Source organism: Acomys minous, assembly GCF_964271855.1.
Source record: "Acomys minous genome assembly, chromosome: 17".
In the NCBI taxonomy this organism is placed as follows: Eukaryota; Metazoa; Chordata; class Mammalia; order Rodentia; family Muridae; genus Acomys; species Acomys minous.
The window spans coordinates 53,223,726-53,243,967 of NC_140500.1; the positions used below are offsets into that span (position 1 = coordinate 53,223,726).

Here is a 20,242-nt window from a genome sequence, read left to right on the forward strand (position 1 = left end):
ATCAATCTTCCGGTTCGTCTTTTAATTATTATTTTATTACATAAGCGGCTTTGTGGTAACCCTAAGAAACTTGCACTTCAAAGCATCTCCAGTACTCTCTTCACCGTCTCCTACAGCTATGTAGTGCTCAGCTTCACCCTCTCCCACTCCTGCAGACAAGGACCTGGTCGGACCTCTGGCATGAAAGAATAGAGCACCCTGGTTTCCTCATGCTCCGAGTCGCTCTTTCTTGTCACATTGTTGTGTAGTCTGCAGTTACCTTACCTGTACCTTTAGCCCCCCTTTTATTACACAGGATTAGAGAGAGCTCTTTAGGCTCTTTTTTTTTTTTTCTTTTCAATGATTTAGTTTTATTTTATGTGTATGAGCATTTGTCAGCATGCATGTGTACCAAGTACTTGCAGTGCCCGCAGAGGCCAGAAGAGGGCGACCTATCACCTGGAACTGGAGTTGGAGCTGGTTATGAAAGGCCATGTGGGTGTTGGGAACAGAGCCCAGATCGTCTGGAAGAACAGCCAGGCCATGCTCTTAACCACTGAGCTGTCTCTCCAGCCCCTAAATGTTCTTTTCGTAGTAGAGCCAAAGAATGGAAACAGAGAACTGTTCTATATGTCCCCATATGTGTCTGTTGGGGTGTCTATGCAGTCATTCAATGGAAAGTTCTTCCTGAAAGGAGGTCCAGAGTGACACCCACCCACACTGTGTCAGCACATGCCAGCTAGGGCTTTGCCAGCAGACACCTCTGAGCCCAAACTCTGCTTCTAAAGTTTTGGTTTTTTGTTTTTTCAGTCTAGTGCGTGAGTGTTTTGCCTGCATGTATGTATGCACCACATGCATGCAGTGCCTGCAGAAGCCAGAGGAGGGCGTCAAATCCCCTAGAGCTGGAGTGGCAGGTGCTTTGAGCTACCATGTGGCTGGTGAGAATAGAACCTCTGTCCTCTGGAAGAGCAGCCAGTCTCTTCACCAACGAGCCCTCTCTCCAGCCTGTGTATCTACCTGCCTGTCTATTTCTTTATGGTATTTTCAAGACAGGGTTTCTCTGTGTAGCTGTGGCTGTCCTGGACTTGCTTTGTAGACCAGGCTGGCCTTGAACTCACAGATATCCGCTTGCCTCTGCCTCCCCAAGTGCTGGGATTACAGATGCACACCGTGGTACCTAGCTCAGCTTTTTTAAGACCCTGGGGTCTTCCTACATTTCTTGACCTTGACTTTCTCGACTCAAGTACTCCTCCCACCTCAGGCTTCTGAGTAACTGGAGCTGTAGGTGTGATACCCGTACTTTTCCCAAGCATTTTCATTTGTTCCCTTTATAAAAGAAGGAATAATTGCACAGCCCTGGGTCTGATTGTGCCTTGTCAAAGCTTGACACTAGAAGGAAAAGCTTTAGTTGAAATTCATCCACACATCTGGAAACATACCTTATCTTTGTGTTCTAGAGATTAAAAATAACTTCCCACTATCAAAGAGGGAATTTGAAATCAGGAGAGATATGTCTGTTGCCACAGCAACCAACAACAGTTCCTTTTAGGCTGCCCTTCTTGAGTAAGCTGAGGGTAAACCTATGGCGAGAAGAAAGACCTTTCATCCAGGAGCAAGTGCTCTTGAGAGTCACTTTTGGCCTCTGCTCTGTGTGTGGGTAGTGAGCGCACCATATCTGGAGGTATTCAAATTGAAGCTGGAACCTTTGTCTGAGAGACCCAAGGATTCCAGCACTGCAGTTTCCTCTAGAGTACCTCTGAGCTCCTTCAGACACTGTCATCTGGGGTTACCCTCTGTGTGGCTATCAGTGCCCCTCCACAATCTTCACAGGGTCACAGTGGGCTGCAGCCATTCTGTCCCATGGCCAGTCTGGCACCCTGGGAAGGAGCATTTTGGAGGCAGGCCTCCTGAGTGTGGCTTCTGTCCCGGCGGGCTCTGTGGAACACTGACCTTGGGTCTCTGCGTTCTCCTCCAACTGCTTCAAGGGGAAATCGGGTCCTATCTCCTTCTCCTTCTCCTTCTCCTCCGGAACCTGCAGGATCTTTCAGAGTGTTGATGGGCTGTGACGGGTGCTCCCAGCTTCCTTCAGAGGCCTGTCTCTGAAGGACACATTTGCACATTTCTTTGGCATTTTGCAGCTGCTAATTAGCAGCATTCTCATTTCTCTTCTTCGCAGACAAGAAAGCCCACAGCCGGTCTCACGTAGCTCCTTAGACAATGCTTCCTTCTTCCCTACTGATAGGCAGCTGAGGCTCCACGGTGGCTCCTGTATGTGTGTAGTTGGCTTCTCAGTGTCTTTGGGAGAGATGTGAGTGTGTGATGCATACAGCAGGCTGTGGTGGAGGTTTTCATGCCCACACAATGAACTCCAGGCTGTGCAGGGCTGATTAGCTTTGCTCACACAGCCCCCAGAAACCTCAGCAAGGGGCCTTTATTTTATTTTTGGCTGGCCTGCACAGAAGAGTGTTTACCTGATTTAAACTTAGAGTTTCTTCCTTCTCAACAGTCCTCATATTTCATGATTCTTCTGAGCTCAGCCTGTCACTGAGAGCTTGGTGTGCCCTGAGCACTTGACACTTTCTTTTGCTGTGTTCATTTGAGAAAACTTTAGGGCAGAGTACTGCAGTAACAAGGAGTGAGGCTCACAGGCTCTGCTCTGGTAAGCCGCAGCAGTGCTTTTCTATCTCCAGGATGCCCAGGGACATACGCAGAAACACACCGGGGAGGAGTTGGTAGGAGGTCGTTTGGCTTGAAGTCAGGTGTCCCGCATCTTCTGTGAGGCTGGCTGTGGATGGTGTGGTTCCTTGCCCATTCTCACCCTTGGGGAACTGTCAGAGTTGACCACAGTGTGAAGTTTTATTCAGGTTGACAACTAGCTAGCTGTGGTTTTCATGTGAGCATCCCTCGGCATCCCTGTGATGGCGGGGTGAGAGACAGAAGATAGAGGTCCCAGTCCTTTTACATGCTAGCTTGGCCTGCTTCACGGCGTTGACGAGCACATCAGAAGTGAGAGAAGTTAATGGCCCCAGTGATGGTCAGAAATATTACTAAGGTCTTTATTCATCTGAAAATGTCACCTGCCACCACAACTTTGAAGTGTGAATGGGGCCCGGGAAGGCGGGGCTGGTGAGCTCATAGGCCATACTGTTTTCTTAATGAGTGGTAATGCATTCATCATCTCCAAATTGATGACAGGACTTTGCCTTGGGCTCAGTTCTTGATGATATTCTCAGTGGCACTGTCAACACTCAGAAATGTGAACTTATTCCAGACACCCACACTGCCTCGTCTCGGTGTTCTTGAATGTCCATCAAGAAGCGTGTGGTGACCCAGCTACACAGTCTAGTGAGGAGTGGTCCAGGGTCCCCGTGTGGCTACCAGTGAGTGGTCAGCTCTCTCTCCTGCCCTTCATGCTGTTTCTTTGTCTTCAGAGTGACCTCATGTGCTGGACTCAAAGCTTTGTTACAGGGAAAGCAGGCTGAAGTGAGTCCAGGAGCAGAGCAGGCTGGACTACGCCACTTCCACACATGCAGCCTGGCATTGTCCTCCCCGCTTTGTCATCCGGAAGGTGGCTGAGAGTCCGTCCTCCGGGAAGCCAAGCGGAAGAGGAATTGATTTCCCACTGCCATTTTATGCCTTTGTTTAAAATGTGCAAAGTGATTTTTTTTCTGAAGGACGGAGGGGGAAAAACGAAAACGAAAAAGCCCACTCACGCCTGCATTGCCCACGTGGGTCTGTCGGCTGTGTGTGCACCATGTAATTTGCTCAGGTTATAGAGGACATGCCAGCTCCTGACAGCAGCAGCTTCGGCATGAGCGTCAGACCAAGGCCCGGGTCATGTTCGCAGAGGTGTTTGTTCCTCCCTGCAATTTTGCATGAGCTTTCTTTAGGGGAAATGTAATGACTACCACAGCAAAGCCAGATGACTGGGAGCTTCTCCACCCATATTTAATGCCAGGCTGGCTAATAGCAACAGCTCAAATCCCACAGCCATCATTTCGGAATGTGCGTATGTTTCCCGTCCTGGGATCTTTGTTAATCTACTTTAAGCCATCCTATTAAATAAACCAGGCACACCTCATCTGCTTGGATGTGCCCTGGAGCTCAGTTACACCTACATGTAGCAGCTTGGCCCAGCTTTCCAATTTTATCTACCCCTAGCTACCTATGGGCTTAGGCCTCGCTCAGCTTAGCCTTTCCCTGTTGGCCCCTCTCCTCGCCTTTGCTCCTGTCCTGGATGCTGCAGGCCCTGTTTCCCTGTGAAGGAGGCAGCGCCCCGAGTGGGGAAACTGAGGTACTTAGGTAGGGTCTCCAGCTCCCCTTCAGGCTCCCCTTTGAGGCGTGCTTTGTTCTTCTGTGCCTTGAAGCTGTTGGACTAGAGTCCACAGGATCTGCGGTCTCTGCAGAGTCCTTCAGAATGTGTCATTCTTAACCAAGCTAGTTTGCTCAGAGCTGTGTGGGCCAGACCTCAGACTCTGTGTCAAGTGTTCTGGAAGACCGAGGCCTGCATGGAAGGGTACAGGCAAGCTGAAAAATCCCAAACAGTGATGAGGGGAAGTCAGCCAGTGGAGGGAAGATCACGCCTATCCAGTGAGGGAAGTGAGGCTTGAAATTGGAGCCAGCGGCTGAGGGCTAGAGGAAGAGGCAGAAAGTTGGTTATTTCCCTTTTGGTGGAGAACCTGTATCTCCCCCCACCCTTGCCCGCATGACCCCCCACCCACACACAGATTCTTGGTCTTAGAACTCCAGCTCTGCAAAAGCTGAGCTGCTTGCTGAATGCATTTATACCCACAAGCCCCACTAAAATGACGATGTAATTGCAAAGCCAGTTACAGGCTCCTCACCCTGCCCCTGCCTGCTCAGTCTAAGAAGCCACCCAGCTGAAACACACACACACACACACACCCCTAGGGGACATGTTGTGACAAGTCCGTGTTTGATAGTCAGATGTCTCCTCTGAGGAGCCACTGCAGCTTGGCCAGTGCTTGGAGCTGCAGTTGCTTAGGAGAGTCCCTGGGGCTGTGTGTCGAGGAAGGGTAAAGGGGTGCTGTGGGAGCTGAAAGACTAGGAAATTCAAGCCTGTGTTTGTTCATTCACCTAGGACTTCTTAGTTGGTCATGACTTTAAGCCCAGCTGGGTTGCAGAGATGGGCAGGCCCCCTGGAGCCCAGGACTGGGTGACCTGGGTGGTCTGTTCTCAGGTCTCTTATGCTGTGAGTTCAAACATGAGCTTCCTTTGGAAGCAGCTGCCCCCAGTGCTACCAGCTTCTGACTTGCAGCTTCACATGAGACTCCGAGGGGTGTCTGTTGTTATTAGAGCCACCTTGCCAGACCAGCCTGGGCTTGGATCTTCTGGCTCCAGGTTACCGTGTGTATTCTCATCTATCGTACTTTGGTCAACTTCCCCCTCTTTTTGTAGAATGCATAAAGTTGACATGAATGCTGCCTGAGGTCCCCTAGCAGTAATACCCCCTCTGCAGTTCATGCGCTGGCTGCTGGGGTGCCAGAGGAGAGGTGGCAGAGGATCTTCTGTGCCCACTTCTTTGAAGTTCTGGTCAGATAGTTCCCGGGAATTGGCATCTCAGGAGGCAAGATACTGCTAATGACCCCTTAAGCAGAGGTGGGACCTGCAGTCTTGTGACCCTGTCCACCTCTGTTTCACAGGTACACCCTCTGCTCCCAGGCTCATCAACTGTCATGGTCCATGACTTGTGCCTGGCCTTCCCAACCCCAGCAAAGGCCATCATTCATGTCTCTGACATTCAGGAGCTCTATGTCCGAGTGGTGGACAAGGTCAGTAGATGCTTCTCTGAATGGCCCCCCCTTGCAGATGCACGTAAAGCAGGGGCAGTGTGTCCTGGGGGGGGGGTTCCCTCTCTGCTGATGCACGTAAAGCAGGGGCAGTGTGTCCTGGTTGGGGGGGGGGGGTTCCTCATGTCCCTTGCTTTTCTTCCTGGGTCCTGCCCACCTCGGTCCCCTCCAGAGTGACTGAACTTAGGTTACCATCTCTGATGACTCCTGTGCGTCTGTGGACAACGCAGGCTGGCGTCCCTGCTGTATTTCTTCATCCCAGTTGTCATCAGCAGAGCTTGGCAGTAACTCCTGTCTGCAGGATTGACTGAATTAGCCTTGCCTTGGGAATACATGTCCTCCGGCTCACATAGGTTATTCACCAGCCTGCCATACACCTTGCTGAGCATGGAGTTTCACCCCAGAATGTAGGATGAGGAATTTGGGGGACAGATGAGTAAAGCTCAGTAGTGCCACGAGCTCCAGGGATGTGAATAAACAACAGGCCTCGGTTTCCCTTCTGTATGAACGGGAATCTGATTTAGAGCTGAGGTGGCTGGAGCAAGGCTTCCAGAGCTTTCCACCCAGCTTTCCTGTTTGCCTGTGCTGATGAAAAGGCTAGTTGTTAAAAGAGGGATGTTCAGGCAGCGTAAGCTTCATAGCTAAAAGCATCGTTAGCTCAAGAGCTAAGATTCTATCACCCAGCCTCACATATTCCCTAGCACCCTCTTATGGAGACAGGTTGGCTGTGTATCTCAAGCTGACCTCTAACCCCTCCTGAGTGCCACCACAGCCAGCTTCCCTGCAGCTTGCTCACTAGATCCCTCTTCAGTAGGCTCTCCAGGTCCTCCTTTCCTAAATGCCTGCCGATACATCGCACGGATCAGGCACTGAGCGCCTCTGTGGCCCTGCTGCTCTAAGCTGCGTCCTGTCTCCCTAAATTCCATTGGCTGCCCACAAGTGGAGAGCAGAGTCCAAGCCTCATGCTGTAGCCAAGCCTCCCACTCTCTAGCCCCCGAATACTATAAACTCATCATTTTTCACTCATTAACTCGCCAAGCCCAGCGGTCATTCTGGGTGACCGGCCCCCATCCCCACCCCCAACCCCCGCCCCCAGTTCCCAAGCTCTGAGCTGGAGTTTGGTGATGCTGTCTCTGAAAGCCTTGGGTGCTACACATTGGGGGGAGTGATCACTGAGAGGCCACCTGAGCCTGTGCTTTAGGTGGAGATCGGGAAGGCAGTCAAGGCCTATGTCCGCGTGCTGGACTTCTACAAGAAACCTTTCCTGGCCAAGTACTTCACCTTCATGGACCTCAAGCTGCGAGCCGCCTCCCAGATAATCAAGCTGGTGTGAGTCCTCACGGGAGCCGGGAGGAGGGTGTCCTGGGATAGGGCTGATTCCCACTGCAGCCTCTCAAGCAGCTCTTCCTGGAGGAGGAATGCCATGTGTCTTTCTATCCCAGGAGTCTGGATGAGGCTCTGGACAGCTACACGGCCACATTCCTCGTGCATGGTGTGGCCATTGGCCAGACCAGCCTGTCTGCAAGCGTGACGGACAAATCTGGGCAGAGAGTCAGCTCCACCCCACAGCAGATCGAGGTAGTTCTGCTCCTTTTGCTCTGTGTGGGCTGCATCTTGGTTGGGCGAGTCTTTATGGTGACAGGACAGGCTAGGATTTCAGCTACAAGGAGAGGCTACGTTGAAATCTGTGCCTTATCATGTGCAGTGAGCAGAAGGCATAGTCACCAGCTCCCGAGTATGTGGATGGCAGCAATTAGATGCAGAGCCAGAGGGAGCATGAGATGTTGACTTCCTTCTGTGGCACAGGGGCCCAGGCAGTTCAGAGAAACACTGTGCTTTGTCCCATGCCAAAGGGACAGGCTGAGAATCTTCCCTGAAGCCGTAGACTGATTTTTAGCTTGTGTAGCGCTAACTCCTGCAGTCGGTTCTGAGCCTTAGCCCAGGTCCAGGAGGGTCACGAACACCTGCCAGGCCTTGTCAGGTAGAAGGGTGGGAAAGGGCTTCCTATGGCGTGTTATTCAACAGGAGCAGCTGAGCTCTAAGGCCCCTACACACTCTCAGTGTGATGTAGGCTATCCTGCATCTAGGTTTTCACAGGTACCCCACTGTAGGCAGAGGTCAGAGAAGCCAGGGTCATGCCACCTTACCCAAGAATCCCCCAGATACCCACTGGCAGCAGCAACAGCACCATCTTCTGCTGCCCCAGCCACACAGGGGTAGCAGGCTTCATTGATCTGCCTTCAGAAGTGGGACGGAGGCGGTTTGTGCCTCCAGATGGAAGTGTGCCTTCCTCCTACTGGCGGTGAGGAATTCGCTGCTGCCTATAAATAGCGCAGCCCAACCAAGACTAATTCTCAGCGCTGAGCCGTCTCCACGCTCTCCTTGAAGCACTTCTTACGTGTTTGACAAGCAGGAACTTGTGGGGGCTGTGGGGCAAGGATGCTCCAGAGCTGTGGTATCCACCTTGGCTGCTGACTGCTCCTGAGCCCTTCTTCTTGCGGGGAAATGGTGCGGCTGCTGAGGTAGAGCTCCATCCCAAGACAGTTTGCTTTCAGTAGTGCCAGGGGCCTACTTCTTCAAAGAGGAGTCAGGATGCTGGTGACGAGAGCCAGTCACAACTTAGAGAGATAGTCTCAATGACCAGAGGACTTGTCGGGCCTCACATCACAGGGTCCTGCCTCTGCCTCCATAGGTCTCAGGTAGATAAGACCAGAAAGTTCCTGGTGTGTCTTCAGAACCCCACCAGGAAGTGCTGCTGCATGGGGCCCACACATGGAGACCTGCACTGAGAGAGAAAGAGAGAGAGACAGAGAGAGAGAGAGAGAGAGAGAGAGAGAGAGAGATCCTTATTTCTGTGGCCATAGACTTCCCCAGCACTGCCGAGAGAGAGAGAGAGAGAGAGAGAGAGAGAGAGAGAGAGAGAGAGAGAGAGAGAGAGAGAGAGAGATCCTTATTTCTGTGGCCATAGGCTTCCCCAGCCCCTGCCAGTTACCCTCAGCTGAGAGGGATGTTCATACTCCTTGTTCAGCGCAGTCATGAGCAGCCAATGTCAGTTTACAGATGCCAGTCCCTTCTCTCTTTCTTCACATCCAGGTCTTCCCTCCATTCAGGTTGATACCCAGGAAGGTAACACTGATTATTGGAGCCATGATGCAGGTAGGAGCCATTGTGGGTCTACACAAGCTTTCACTGTTAGCATCCTCACCTGAGTGGGACATGAGGGCTCTCCAGCATGGCAGATGCTGACAAAGCCACTGTTTCTCACTTCTCAGATCACCTCCGAGGGTGGCCCACAGCCTCAGTCTAACATCCTGTTCTCCATCAACAATGAAAGTGTGGCAGCAGTGAGCAGCGCTGGGCTGGTGCGTGGCCTCACAGTCGGCAACAGTTCTGTGCTGGGGGTTGTGCAGGCCGTGGACGCTGAGACTGGCAAGGTCATCATAGTCTCTCAGGTATCACATGTGCTGTTGGTAACTGGCTCTCGGATAACTGCTGGGTTCTTGCAGCTGCTCTCTGGGATAGGATTCCTGGTGTCTCCAGTCGGGCGGGCTCTGTGGTATGTAACGAGGGTACTTGTGCTGGGGAACACTGACCTCGGTACTTTGGTTTGTTTTGCTGCCCTCCTTCTTCACAGATGAATTGTATGACAAACCTGCTAGTGGCTATCGTAGTGGTTCTGAGCCATGGCCCAGGACTGCCTGAGGTCAGGGTTCTGGATCCTTTGCTGCACTGCTGACAGTGGGTCCTGAGCAGGTGGTGATGAGATTGAAGGGGTCTGGCTGCCTAGGCTCCTTGAAGGGTTTGCTTGTTTGTTTGTTTGTTGTTTTTCGAGACAGGGTTTCTCTGTGTAGCCTTGGCTGTCCTAGACTCACTTTGTAGACCAGCTGGCCTCGAACTCACAGTGGTCCACCTACCTCTGCCTCCTGAGTGCTGGGATTAAAGGTGTGCGCCACTATGCCCGGCTTTTTTTTTTTTAATAGCCAGCTGGGGCCTCAGTTGAGGCAGTTGTCTTCCCCTGGAGGCTTTCCCTGACCCACACCAGTGGGATTGCTGACAGCAGGTGAAAGTCAAGTTTTCAAAGACTGACAACTTCCCTTTCACGATTGCAGTGGGGATCATGTATACTCCCAGGAAGGCCTGAAGATAAAACCAGAGTGTATCTGGATTCCCTACCACCACCTCCTTTGCCACAGAGGCTCACACAGGCATCTTGGAAGGCTCCTGTGGTTCTGCTCACAGGAGGGCTCTTGTTGTGTGCAGTGACAAGTAGTTTATTCAAGTCTCGGTCGGTCACCCCATCCCTCTAGGAGGTCCCTTGTGGGCAGCCTGTGCAACTCTCTACACTGGGAGCTTCTAAGCACATGCCTAGGGGCCTGATGAATGGCCACCCCCATGGGCCTAGTAATCCTGGTACCCTGAGGCTGACTTTGATCCAACATTGAGTTCATTGATTGGGTCCCTTTTCTAGCAGTTTCAGTATCTGCCTCCAAGAATCCAAGTTAAACCACAAAGTCTTTTTGAATGGCAGAGGCAGCCATCCCAATTCGGTGTATCGATTTTTGTGGAGATCACAAGGAAGCAGTGAGCCAGGTGGGGCCTGGGCTCAGGCAGGCATCCCAGAGAGTAAAATGGAAGACCCCTGGAAGACCCCTGCTCTGTTGCCTCCGTAGAAAAGACCGGCTTCAGAAACAGGCTCTTCTTTTCTCCACCCATCAAGCAGAAGTGCTGGCCCTCCCCATGGCCCTTCTCTGTACTCTTGCCCCGGCACTCCCAGCTGTGCCTTCTCGCTGGTCTCATCTTGCTGGGCCCTCTCCTTCACCTGTCTCCCATCATAGTCCTTGGCAGGGTGTTGGGGTTGTGTCCCCAACTATTCTGAGAGGCTCAGCCTGGGCATATGATTCTATCAGATGCTGCTGGCTCCATCTGTCTAATCTGGAACACACTAGCCTCCCAAGGCCAACAAGTGGCCCAGAAACAGCTGGAACTGAACAGTGAGAAAGTTCAGAGAAAAGGACTTGCTGGGCCCCTCCTATGAAGCAAGCTGTTGCCTAAAATGGCACTAGGTCCACATCTTAGTTACTTTTCTATTTCCGTGACGAAACACCATGACCAAGGCAGCCCTTAAAAGAATTGGAGGTTTGGTTAATTTTCAAGAGTGTGAGTCCGTCTTCATCGTGACGGGGAACATGGCAGGCAGGCAGACATGGTGCTGGAGTAGTAACTGAGAGCTTACATGCCAGCCACAACCATGAGGCCAAGAGCAAGAGACTGAAAATGGAATGGTCCTTAGCAACCTGAAGGTCCACCCACAGTGACACGCCTCCTCCAACAGGGCCACGCCTCCTAGTCCTTCCCAAACAGTTCCACCAACTGGGGGCCAAGCAACCAAATACAGGGAACCGTGGAAGCCATTCTCACCAAACCACCACAGCAGAGAAGGAGTGTGGGCTCCACATGTGCAGTGTCCAGGGGCTAAAACACTTATTAGCCCAAGTCTCCTATTAGTTAGCAGCATCTGAAGAAGCCAGCGAAGTTGGTCAGATTAGCTGGTGTATGGAGCTAAGGATAAAGGGAAGTATAACACTTGCTGCTGTCTATCATAGATGGCCTGGCTCCTCTGTTCATCCTCGTATCCTGGTGAGTCCGAAAGGCAGATAGGCTGAGTATGAAGTTGGGAGTGTCGGAGGCCTATCCTGAGAGGTCCACCCAGCCTAGAGAAGAATGAATCCAGCTCGTGGCCCGCAGCCTATGATGCTAACCTGCAGGATCAAGCTGCAGGCCCAGGACAAAGCTTAGACTCCCAGGCTGTAGGGAAAGAAAAGACTGGTCCCATGGAGTAAGCCATCTCCAAAGCAAGACTTCCTCAAGCGAATGAGTATGCTGCTGGTGCCCTGTATCTAGACAGATGCCTCCTTCCCCTGGAGGGTTCGCAACACCCCAGATAGCCTGAACCCCAGCTCTCTTCTAGGACCACGTGGAAGTAGAGGTGCTGCAGCTCCAGGCAGTGAGGATCCGTGCCCCGATCACACGAATGAGGACCGGGACCCAGGTGAGGTGGGAGCCTGATGGGGGGTCAGGAGGCCTTAGGCTCTGGGCTCAGGCTCTTAATAGGCCTGCTGGAGCACCATGCCTTGTGAGGGAACCGTCTCTACCCTTCATCTGTGGAGCATGTTGATCTGTGGGGCTCAGATCACTTGCAGCACAGGCTTCACACTCTCCCTCAAGCTCCATGTTTGTGGCCTTCCTTACTGACACCTGCTTGTTCCTAAAGCTACTGCCTTTCAGCAGCGAGGTTGACACCTAGCCTGGCACGGTAGATCCCTGGTCTGTGGCTCTTGCTCCACAGTGTATGCGCCATTGGGTGATCATAGTAGTACTCGAGGTGGGTTTGGCTCATGACACAGATGGGCAGAAGGTGGGATTCTGTCCAGGGTCACACAGCTGGGTGTGGTTCTTTATGGTATCTGGGGACATGTGAGTCTCCTAAGGACGACGGAGTGACACTCTCTTCCATCTCCTCTGAGTGCTTTCAGTTATACCTGGGTGACTTACAGCATCTGATATGCTGTAAGTGCTTCTGTGTGGCTGTCAGGCCATATTGCACGGGTAATAAAGACGAGGAAAAGTCCGTGAGTGTCCCTGATGGACTCAGTCTTTTCTGCGCTGTTTTGGTGCATGACTGAGGCAACCTGGCTTGGTGTCCTTTCCTGGCTGCTGGCCACATTACTCTCACCAGACAGCAGGCACTTGGCAGACAGGTTGATGTGCTCCATCCATTGTGTCCATCCCCAAGAGCAGGAGAGATGCCTGCCTGAGGGCATGAGGCAGTGTGTTGTATTGTAAGACAGATAGGGCACCCTAGAGCTCCAGGGCCCATTCCAGAAAGGAACCTTACTTGCACAACCCCCTGTGACAGTGACAAGGTTGGGGGTTAACCTTACCTATGTATGTTGTTTGCATTGTGTCAGACTTCCTCGTCCTCTGCCTTGCCTTTGTCAGGTTAAGAAAGACCAGGGCACAGTTCCCACTGCATAAGGGAGCCAGGAAAGCTTTGGGGCCAGTGGGGATGGAGATGTGGGGGAGTGAGGTACCCATGCTGGAACCAGCATTACAGGGCTTGCTTCCCCTCAGATGCCTGTTTACGTCACCGGGATCACCAGCAACCAGAGCCCTTTCTCCTTTGGCAATGCTGTGCCAGGCCTGACTTTCCACTGGTCTGTGACCAAGCGGGATGTCCTGGACCTCCGAGGGCGGCACCATGAGGTAATCACCCAGAAATCCCAACTTCCTGCCTGAGTCAGCATCCCTCCTGGGTTAGGGTCCTACCACATTGCCCCACAGGAGTCTACATATTGATTGCTGTTCTGTTCTGTTCTGTTGTTTCCAAACAAAATACCAGAGGCGGGATACTTTATGGAGAAGAGGAGTCTATTTCATTCTTAGCCTGGAGAGTTTTATAGCATAGCACCAGTATTAGCACTGCCCTGGTGAAGGCCAGTTGGTCACATCACAGCATGGGAGTTGGTGTTATGGTATGAGATCTGGAGAGAGAGATGGTGTGATGAAACAGGAAGCCAGGGCTTGGGGAGAGTCTGACACAGCACTCCCCCCACCCCCACCCCCGTGTGTGTACCTACTCTTAGGGATTAACAGGAATCCCTCGAAGTCTATGATGAGTGCCCACCACAACAGCAGTCACCTTGCTCTGACCCTATCTACATTGGCTCCATTACCTCTGGTGCCCAAATTTATAATATAAGAACCCTTGTGGGGGGGCCAACCATAGCCAAACTACAGCTGCAGGTGACTATTAACAACAGAAAGCAGCAAGATTACTGACTTTGCAGGAATGTCACCCAAGTTCCAGAAGGTTCTTGGGTAGACTCTAACTTTGCTCCTGTTTTTTGTCATGGTGCCAGGCAGCCCTGGGTCTTTGCTCTGGTTTAGTTCAAGGTAAACCACTGTCCATCAGCCCTCTTCCCAGCCGCCCCTGAGACCTTGGGGCTGCACAGGGCAGACTTTGAATTAAAGCCCATGGACAGGGAAGGACTTGCCTGGGGCTCCCTGAGCTAGGGAGAACTGAACAGCGTGCTGGCTCCTATGGTTCCAGGCTCTGGCCACATCATCCTTGGTTATAGTGTCCTGGGTGAGGTTGCTTTAGAAGACCCCTTCTGCTCTTTGTCATAGATGGTGGAGCTGGCGGCAGGAGAAGGCTGAAACCAGGGGAAGGATTTCCCAGCTACCCAGGCTTACACAACATGGGGCCCATGCCAGGATATTCCCCAGATTGTTTCAATGAGCCACTAGCAGTGTGATTATTCAGATACCCTGTAATAATGGCTCTGCAAGAAACCCTGCATGGCCCAGCATGCCTCTGGGTGACTCCTGACATACTGTTTTCACAGAAGGCTTGGGACATGCTGCTCTAAAGACAGTGGCTCTTGTGTGAAGGGAGTTTTCTAAGCAGCCCCACATGGTGAAATGTCGCTCATGGTGCTGAAAGAACACTGTCTGTTCCACTCTGGCTTTTTCCATCTGACCCTAGCAGCAAGACTTTGAAAAAAGTCAAATACTTATCTGGGGCCAGTGTGTTTACCTGTCACCTTCTAGGTATGCTGGGGCCCCAGGCCCCTTCCTTGGAAACACACATGATGTCTTTCCCAGGTGTCAATCCGGCTCCCTCCTCAGTACAACTTTGCCATGAATGTACACGGCCGGGTGAAAGGTCGGACTGGACTGCGGGTGGTGGTCAAAGCTCTGGACCCCACAGCTGGGCAGCTGCGTGGCCTCGGCAAGGAGCTCTCAGATGAGATCCAAATTCAGGTAAGGGGCGGGTTGGTGAGAGCTGCATGGAAGGAAGGGGGTACCAGTGGCCTGATAGGGGCCTTATTCCACCCTAACCCTGAGGGCCACTTAGATTGCTGAGGAATTGGAGACATTCACCCTATGTGGTGATGAGGGAGGGAGGCAGATGGAGAGCAGGGTGTGTAGAGGTACCAGGGGAGGCAGAGATGGGGGCTGACTTCAGCTCCAAAGAGGGTTTGGCTTGTCAATAGCCTGTGCAGAGGCCTGGAGGTCGGCAGCATCTTGAAGCGTTCCAGAAACGCAGCCTACTCTTAGGCCTGGGAGTATCTGGTCTTAGGGACTGCTGATAGGGACAGAAGCCCATCATGTCTGAGTTTCAATCATGTGCTTCTATTTAACAATCATGCCTAGACTTCCTAACAGAGGCAGGCTTGCTTCTCCCCCTTTCTGGCACTGACGCGTCCACTGTTCACATGGAGCCCACCAGGCAGGCCACCTGTGAATGAACCAGAAGCCAAGGGGACAGAGCCAAGGGCACACGGGGTTGGAGGAACTGTGTTCTGTCCTGTAGAGAAGGAGGAGGGCCTTTGGCCAACACTGAGACCAACTCAGTCTGGCCCAGAGAATTCCCTGACTGAGCCTGCTGCTCCCATCTCTCTCTTAGACCTTTCCCTCATGTTTCTGGATGAGAGACTTTGTACTTCTCGGCCCTGTAAAGCAAGGGAGTTGGGCTGGAGAAATAGCTCAGTCAGTAAAGTGCTTACTCTGCAAGTATGGGGGCCTGAGATCGATCCTTAGCCAAGTGTGGGCCTAGAGAGACAAAGGTTCAGTTCCCGGCACCCACATGGTGATTAATAACTATCCGCAACTCCAGTTACAGGAGATCTGATGCCCTCTTCTGACCTTTGTGGGCACCAGACACACATGTAGTACACATACGTACATGCGGGTAGGACGTTACGACAAAAAAAATGTTAAGCCTAGAGTGGCAGCTGTGGTTGTAATTTCAGTACTGGGGAGGTGAAGATGGGGGAATCCCTAGGACTTGCTGACCACCCTCTGAATCTGCAAGACCCAGGCCAGTGAGAGTCTCTGCCTTAAAAAAAAAAAAAAAAAAAAAAAAAAAGGTTGATGGTGCCTAAGAAGTAGCACTTGAAGATGACCTCGGACCTCTGCACCAACACATGCATGAACCTACACAGAAACACCCTCATAGGCACACGCGCAAACACACACCACTAATAGAGGAGTTGATAACTTGCCTCTGGAAAAGGTGTTTTGCTTCAAGGGCATCTTGCTGCTGATCTGGGATTCTGTAACCCTGAACCCTTATAGGCTGCAAAGAAAGACTGAAGGTATCCCAACTACCAGGAGAAAGAAAGAAAGGTTCACGCCCCTCCTGGACAGCCCAAAAAGATGTGTTTTATTTGTTGCCAGTATGGTTTTACCACATGGCAGAATCATCAGATGAGTAAAGCCCAGCCTTCCTAGTTTACCACAAGGTCCCACTACTCTCTGACACCAACAGGTGCCGCTTCCCAAGGTGCTGGTACTCACAGTTGATGGTAAAGTGGGTTCACCTCCATCTAAGAAAAAGGACATGCTCTAAGGGAGCAGGGGAAGCCTGCTGTGGATGGTCCCACTGTGCGGTCTCAGGACAGCTCTCACTGTCCTAGTCAGTCAGTGAGGCCACTCCGTGCTCAGGACCTGTGTGGAGATGGCCTGTGATTCTGCCCCAGGTGCACCTGCGCCAAAGCCCCCTTTCATTCTCCCTTTGGGATGCACTGCCATTTGCTTCAGGACCAGCTCCTGGAGACAGGTACCAGCACCCACACTCTTTATATGAGGATCCCCTGTAGAAGATGAGCATAGAGATGCCAAAGGGAGAACTTGAGCTGTTTCTCCTCAGAGAGCTGCCTATCTGCTCAGAATCCGGATTATCCGGACTGTCCCAGACAGATGCTTACACCCCTAGGGAGGCCCATCTGGTCTCAGCATAAACTGGGAGTTCGGTGCACCTTGAGCCAGGCTGGAAGCAGTCTAGAACCCAACAGCCCTTAAACAAAAGGACTGAGGTGGCAGTGGGCTACATGGAGAAAGGATCAGATTCCCATCAAGGCTTCAGAACATCTGTGAGGGAAGGGATCAGATTTGGTCTGACATTGTCACAGCCTTCAGGCCTCCTTCCAGCCCTCACCGAGGGAGAGCGTATGCTCAGACTGGGTGTGAGTTGGGCTCGGGTAGGAAATATGGCTCACTCTTTCCCAGGTATTTGAAAAGCTGCGGCTGCTGAACCCTGAAATAGAAGCAGAACAAATACTAATGTCACCCAACTCGTTTATAAAGCTGCAGACAAACAGGTATGTGACTCAGCTCTTGTTTTCTGTGAGGACAAGAGCTGCACTCTGGTCCCATCCGACAAGCCATTTGTCAAAGTCGTCAGCTGCCCTGGGTGCATGTAGGGAGTTTTCTGGGTGATGTGCATGAATTAGAGCACCTTCTGCGCCCCTCTTTTCTCCCTGCAGACACCCTCTGCTCCACCATAGCCCTCGTGGATCTCTCTTCTGCAGCCAAAAATCGTTTTTATGAACACTGCTGAATTCAGTCTTTAAAGGGGACCAAAGCACCAACTTAGAAGTGTTGAATTTTTCAAATGCCTGTGTTTTCAAGACTCGCCACTTAAAGTAGAGCCTATGAATTAGCAATAGCAGTGGCACTGGGGAGCAGGATAAAATGCAAAGCTTTAGCCCTCACCCCAGGCCTCCTGGAGGAAAAGCTGCACTTTAACAAAGTCCCCAGGTGGTGTGAGCACATGTCAGTGCCGATGATGTAGTTTTAAAGGCTGATTCACCAGGGACGACGCCTTTCCTAATGTGACTTACACTTGAGCGGCAGTTGGTGAGTGGTGACTCTGGGCCACACGACCATGTTGCATGAGGCACTCAGGGTTCATTCAGCCAGAAATAACTCAGGACCAGATGCTGTGTGAGGCTGTGTGACCACAGAGGTGAAGGACATACAGTGCCTTCAGAGGCAGCAGAAGGATGGTAAGAAAGCTCAGGGAGAGGCTGATTTGCTTATGCTCATCTGGAGAGGTTCAGTGGTGCTAGCACAGGCGAGGGACCTGCAGGAGCTCATGGTGGGACTGGACAGCTCTCCTTGGTTACCATGTTAAAGAGCACATGAAGTGCTGTGAACACTTCCTCAGTAGTCCTTGCGAGTAGAGGCTAGCCCTTGGTCCACACAGCTCAAAGCCCTGACAAATTCCTCCACCCAGGCTGCCTCATTTCAGTTAGGGAAAATGCTGTGCCATAGAAACCATGGTTTTTACAAAGTGTGGTTGATGAAACTCTGGTCTCATGGTTTCCCCTCCTGCCGGTTGACCCTTGGATATGGTCTGTTCTCCTCTAAGTTGTGAATTTTCTATTTAGGCTTCTGTGGGTGACTGACAGGCTGCATAGCGGCAGTGTGAGGTATTGCTGAGCCGCGATACTAAGGTCAGAAGTGGCCAGAGCCACAGATGTGGAATCTCAAGATAATACGCTAGGCTCCTGCCTGCGCCCCAATCCCTCCATGCATCATAAAACAGGTCATCTTGCTTCCCAAAGGGATGGTGCAGCCGTTCTAAGCTACCGTGTCCTGGATGGGCCTGAGAAGGTTCCTGTTGTGCACATCGATGAGAAGGGGTTCCTGGTGTCCGGCTCTGGAATTGGGGTGTCTACCCTTGAAGTGATTGCACAGGAGCCTTTCGGCACCAACCAGACTGTCATCTTAGCTGTAAAGGTAAGACTGCCTTTCACACTGTCTGGGTAAAAGAGCAGTCGCTCAGAGGTGACACTTCTCCTCTCAGGTGTAGACTCACCCTCCAGCTGAGGAATTCTACTTAGGAATTTATCCAGGAGTCACTCACAGACAGCCCTGGCTTGATGCTGAGCCATTGGAGCCAGACGTCCTAGAGAGTTATTGATTCCACCTAGCTTGTGTCATAGAAGGGGAAACTGAGGCACTGTGAAGTCCACAAAAGTCCCAGAGTTGCAGTTTTGGCAAGCATGCTGATGTTCTTCCTTGCACTGACCGTTGACATTCCTACCACCCACTGTTGGACGCCTGCCCAGGTCAGCGCAGTACCTGGGCCTGCTCAGCTCCTTCCAGCAAGAAGCGCACTCAGTGCACTCAGTACCAGACGTGCAGATAATCAAATCAACTCTGAGGACATAGCAGCTCATTTTGCGCAGGGAAACTAACTCAGGGTGTCACTCAAGGCTACACAGTAGCTCTGGGCTCTGTCCACCATGCTCAAGGGCTTATTACAAGACGTTCTGTGCCTTCCACCTGCTCCTTGGGCACCCCTGTCTCATTGCAGCCACCTCCTGAGTCCTAGAAGACAAAGCTCACTCAGTCACTGGGTGCTTTGATTCAGGTCTGGACTGTAACTTGTGTTTTGTGTAGTGGGCCTGGAAGGTGCTGCCCACCTATTTTTTGAGTGGCAGAAAGTACTAGGTGTTCTTCATAGCCCAGCCTTGCCGCAGTTAGCCTGCCTAGTGGGCTTTGGACTTCGACGGCCAGGTCGGGGATAATTGTTGCCTGCCATTCATGAGGACAGGGCTCGGAGATGGCTCTAGAGGCCCACTGTTGGCCTTCATCAGCACCCTGGCTGGCAAGTGATGTCCCCTCTCTGTCCAGTGAACATTACTTCTCCTTCAGGTGCTTCTCCCACAACTCTGAACATTCACAGGCACAGCCCAGACCGTGTTCTTGCCATGACCTAAGTTTTCAGTCATGGATCCTGGCTCACCTGGTCTTTTAGAGATTGATTAGCTGTATTGGGTGATGGGAGCTGTGTCACTAGGTGGGGTCTCTTAAGAAACAAAGTCTTTCTTCTCCATACCCTGAAGTCAGCCCATCTCCTAAGTGTCCCCGAGATGGGGACCCACTCAGGCAGGTATATCACCACAGCTGCATGGTGTCCTCCAGGTCTCTCCTGTTTCATACCTGAGGATCTCCATGAGCCCGGTCCTGCACACGCAGCACAAGGAGGCACTGGCGGCTCTGCCTCTAGGGATGACCGTGACCTTCACTGTCCACTTCCACGACAACTCTGGAGACGTCTTCCATGCCCACAATTCAGTCCTCAATTTTGCCACTAACAGGTAGGGCATGGGAATCCCTCATTTCCCAAGAGGCTGATCTTGGTTGTGTCTGGATTTCATATCTAGGTACAGAGGGGTGAGGAAAGAAAGGCAGATGCTGTGCAAGGATGGCTAAAGGGATGGCCTGCTGCACCCACCACACAGGCCAGGTCTGGAAGTAGCAGGTGCAATCAGGAAGCAGAGGGAGTGAGGGGAGAGAAAGGCCGAGGCCTTTGTCTGTCTATATGTGGCAGGAAGTGGTTAGGTGACGACTTCCCTAATGAGCAGGAAGCAGAGCACAGCTATTGAGAGCTGACACTGGAGGGTTTGTGGAAGGCTCTCCATGTGACTGGGAAAGGAAATACAGGGAGATGTGAGCATCTGCAGCCACTCTGGTCCTGTCATTAGTGGGTGGAGAAGACCACGGTATGCACTCCACACTGCATGCGCATGAGAAAGAAGCTGCAGTCACTGGGCATCTGTGCACTAGCCAGCTGCTACACTTTTCTGGCTCCTCAC

General features: G+C 51.9%; 1 protein-coding gene across 2 annotated transcripts in view; it reads left to right on the forward strand.

The window, feature by feature from the left end:
• NUP210 (nucleoporin 210) overlaps positions 1-20,242 on the forward strand; it is a 95,538-nt gene that overhangs the window by 60,471 nt on the left and 14,825 nt on the right. For both annotated transcript variants that reach the window (XM_084766765.1, XM_084766766.1), the window contains exons 21-31: positions 5,643-5,771; positions 6,991-7,118; positions 7,232-7,367; positions 8,883-8,945; positions 9,062-9,241; positions 11,758-11,838; positions 12,921-13,052; positions 14,454-14,612; positions 16,863-16,954; positions 18,203-18,377; positions 19,569-19,744. In XM_084766765.1, coding sequence (XP_084622891.1) covers positions 5,643-5,771; positions 6,991-7,118; positions 7,232-7,367; positions 8,883-8,945; positions 9,062-9,241; positions 11,758-11,838; positions 12,921-13,052; positions 14,454-14,612; positions 16,863-16,954; positions 18,203-18,377; positions 19,569-19,744 — 1,451 coding nt within the window. The remainder of the gene's footprint in view (positions 1-5,642; positions 5,772-6,990; positions 7,119-7,231; positions 7,368-8,882; positions 8,946-9,061; positions 9,242-11,757; positions 11,839-12,920; positions 13,053-14,453; positions 14,613-16,862; positions 16,955-18,202; positions 18,378-19,568; positions 19,745-20,242) is intronic.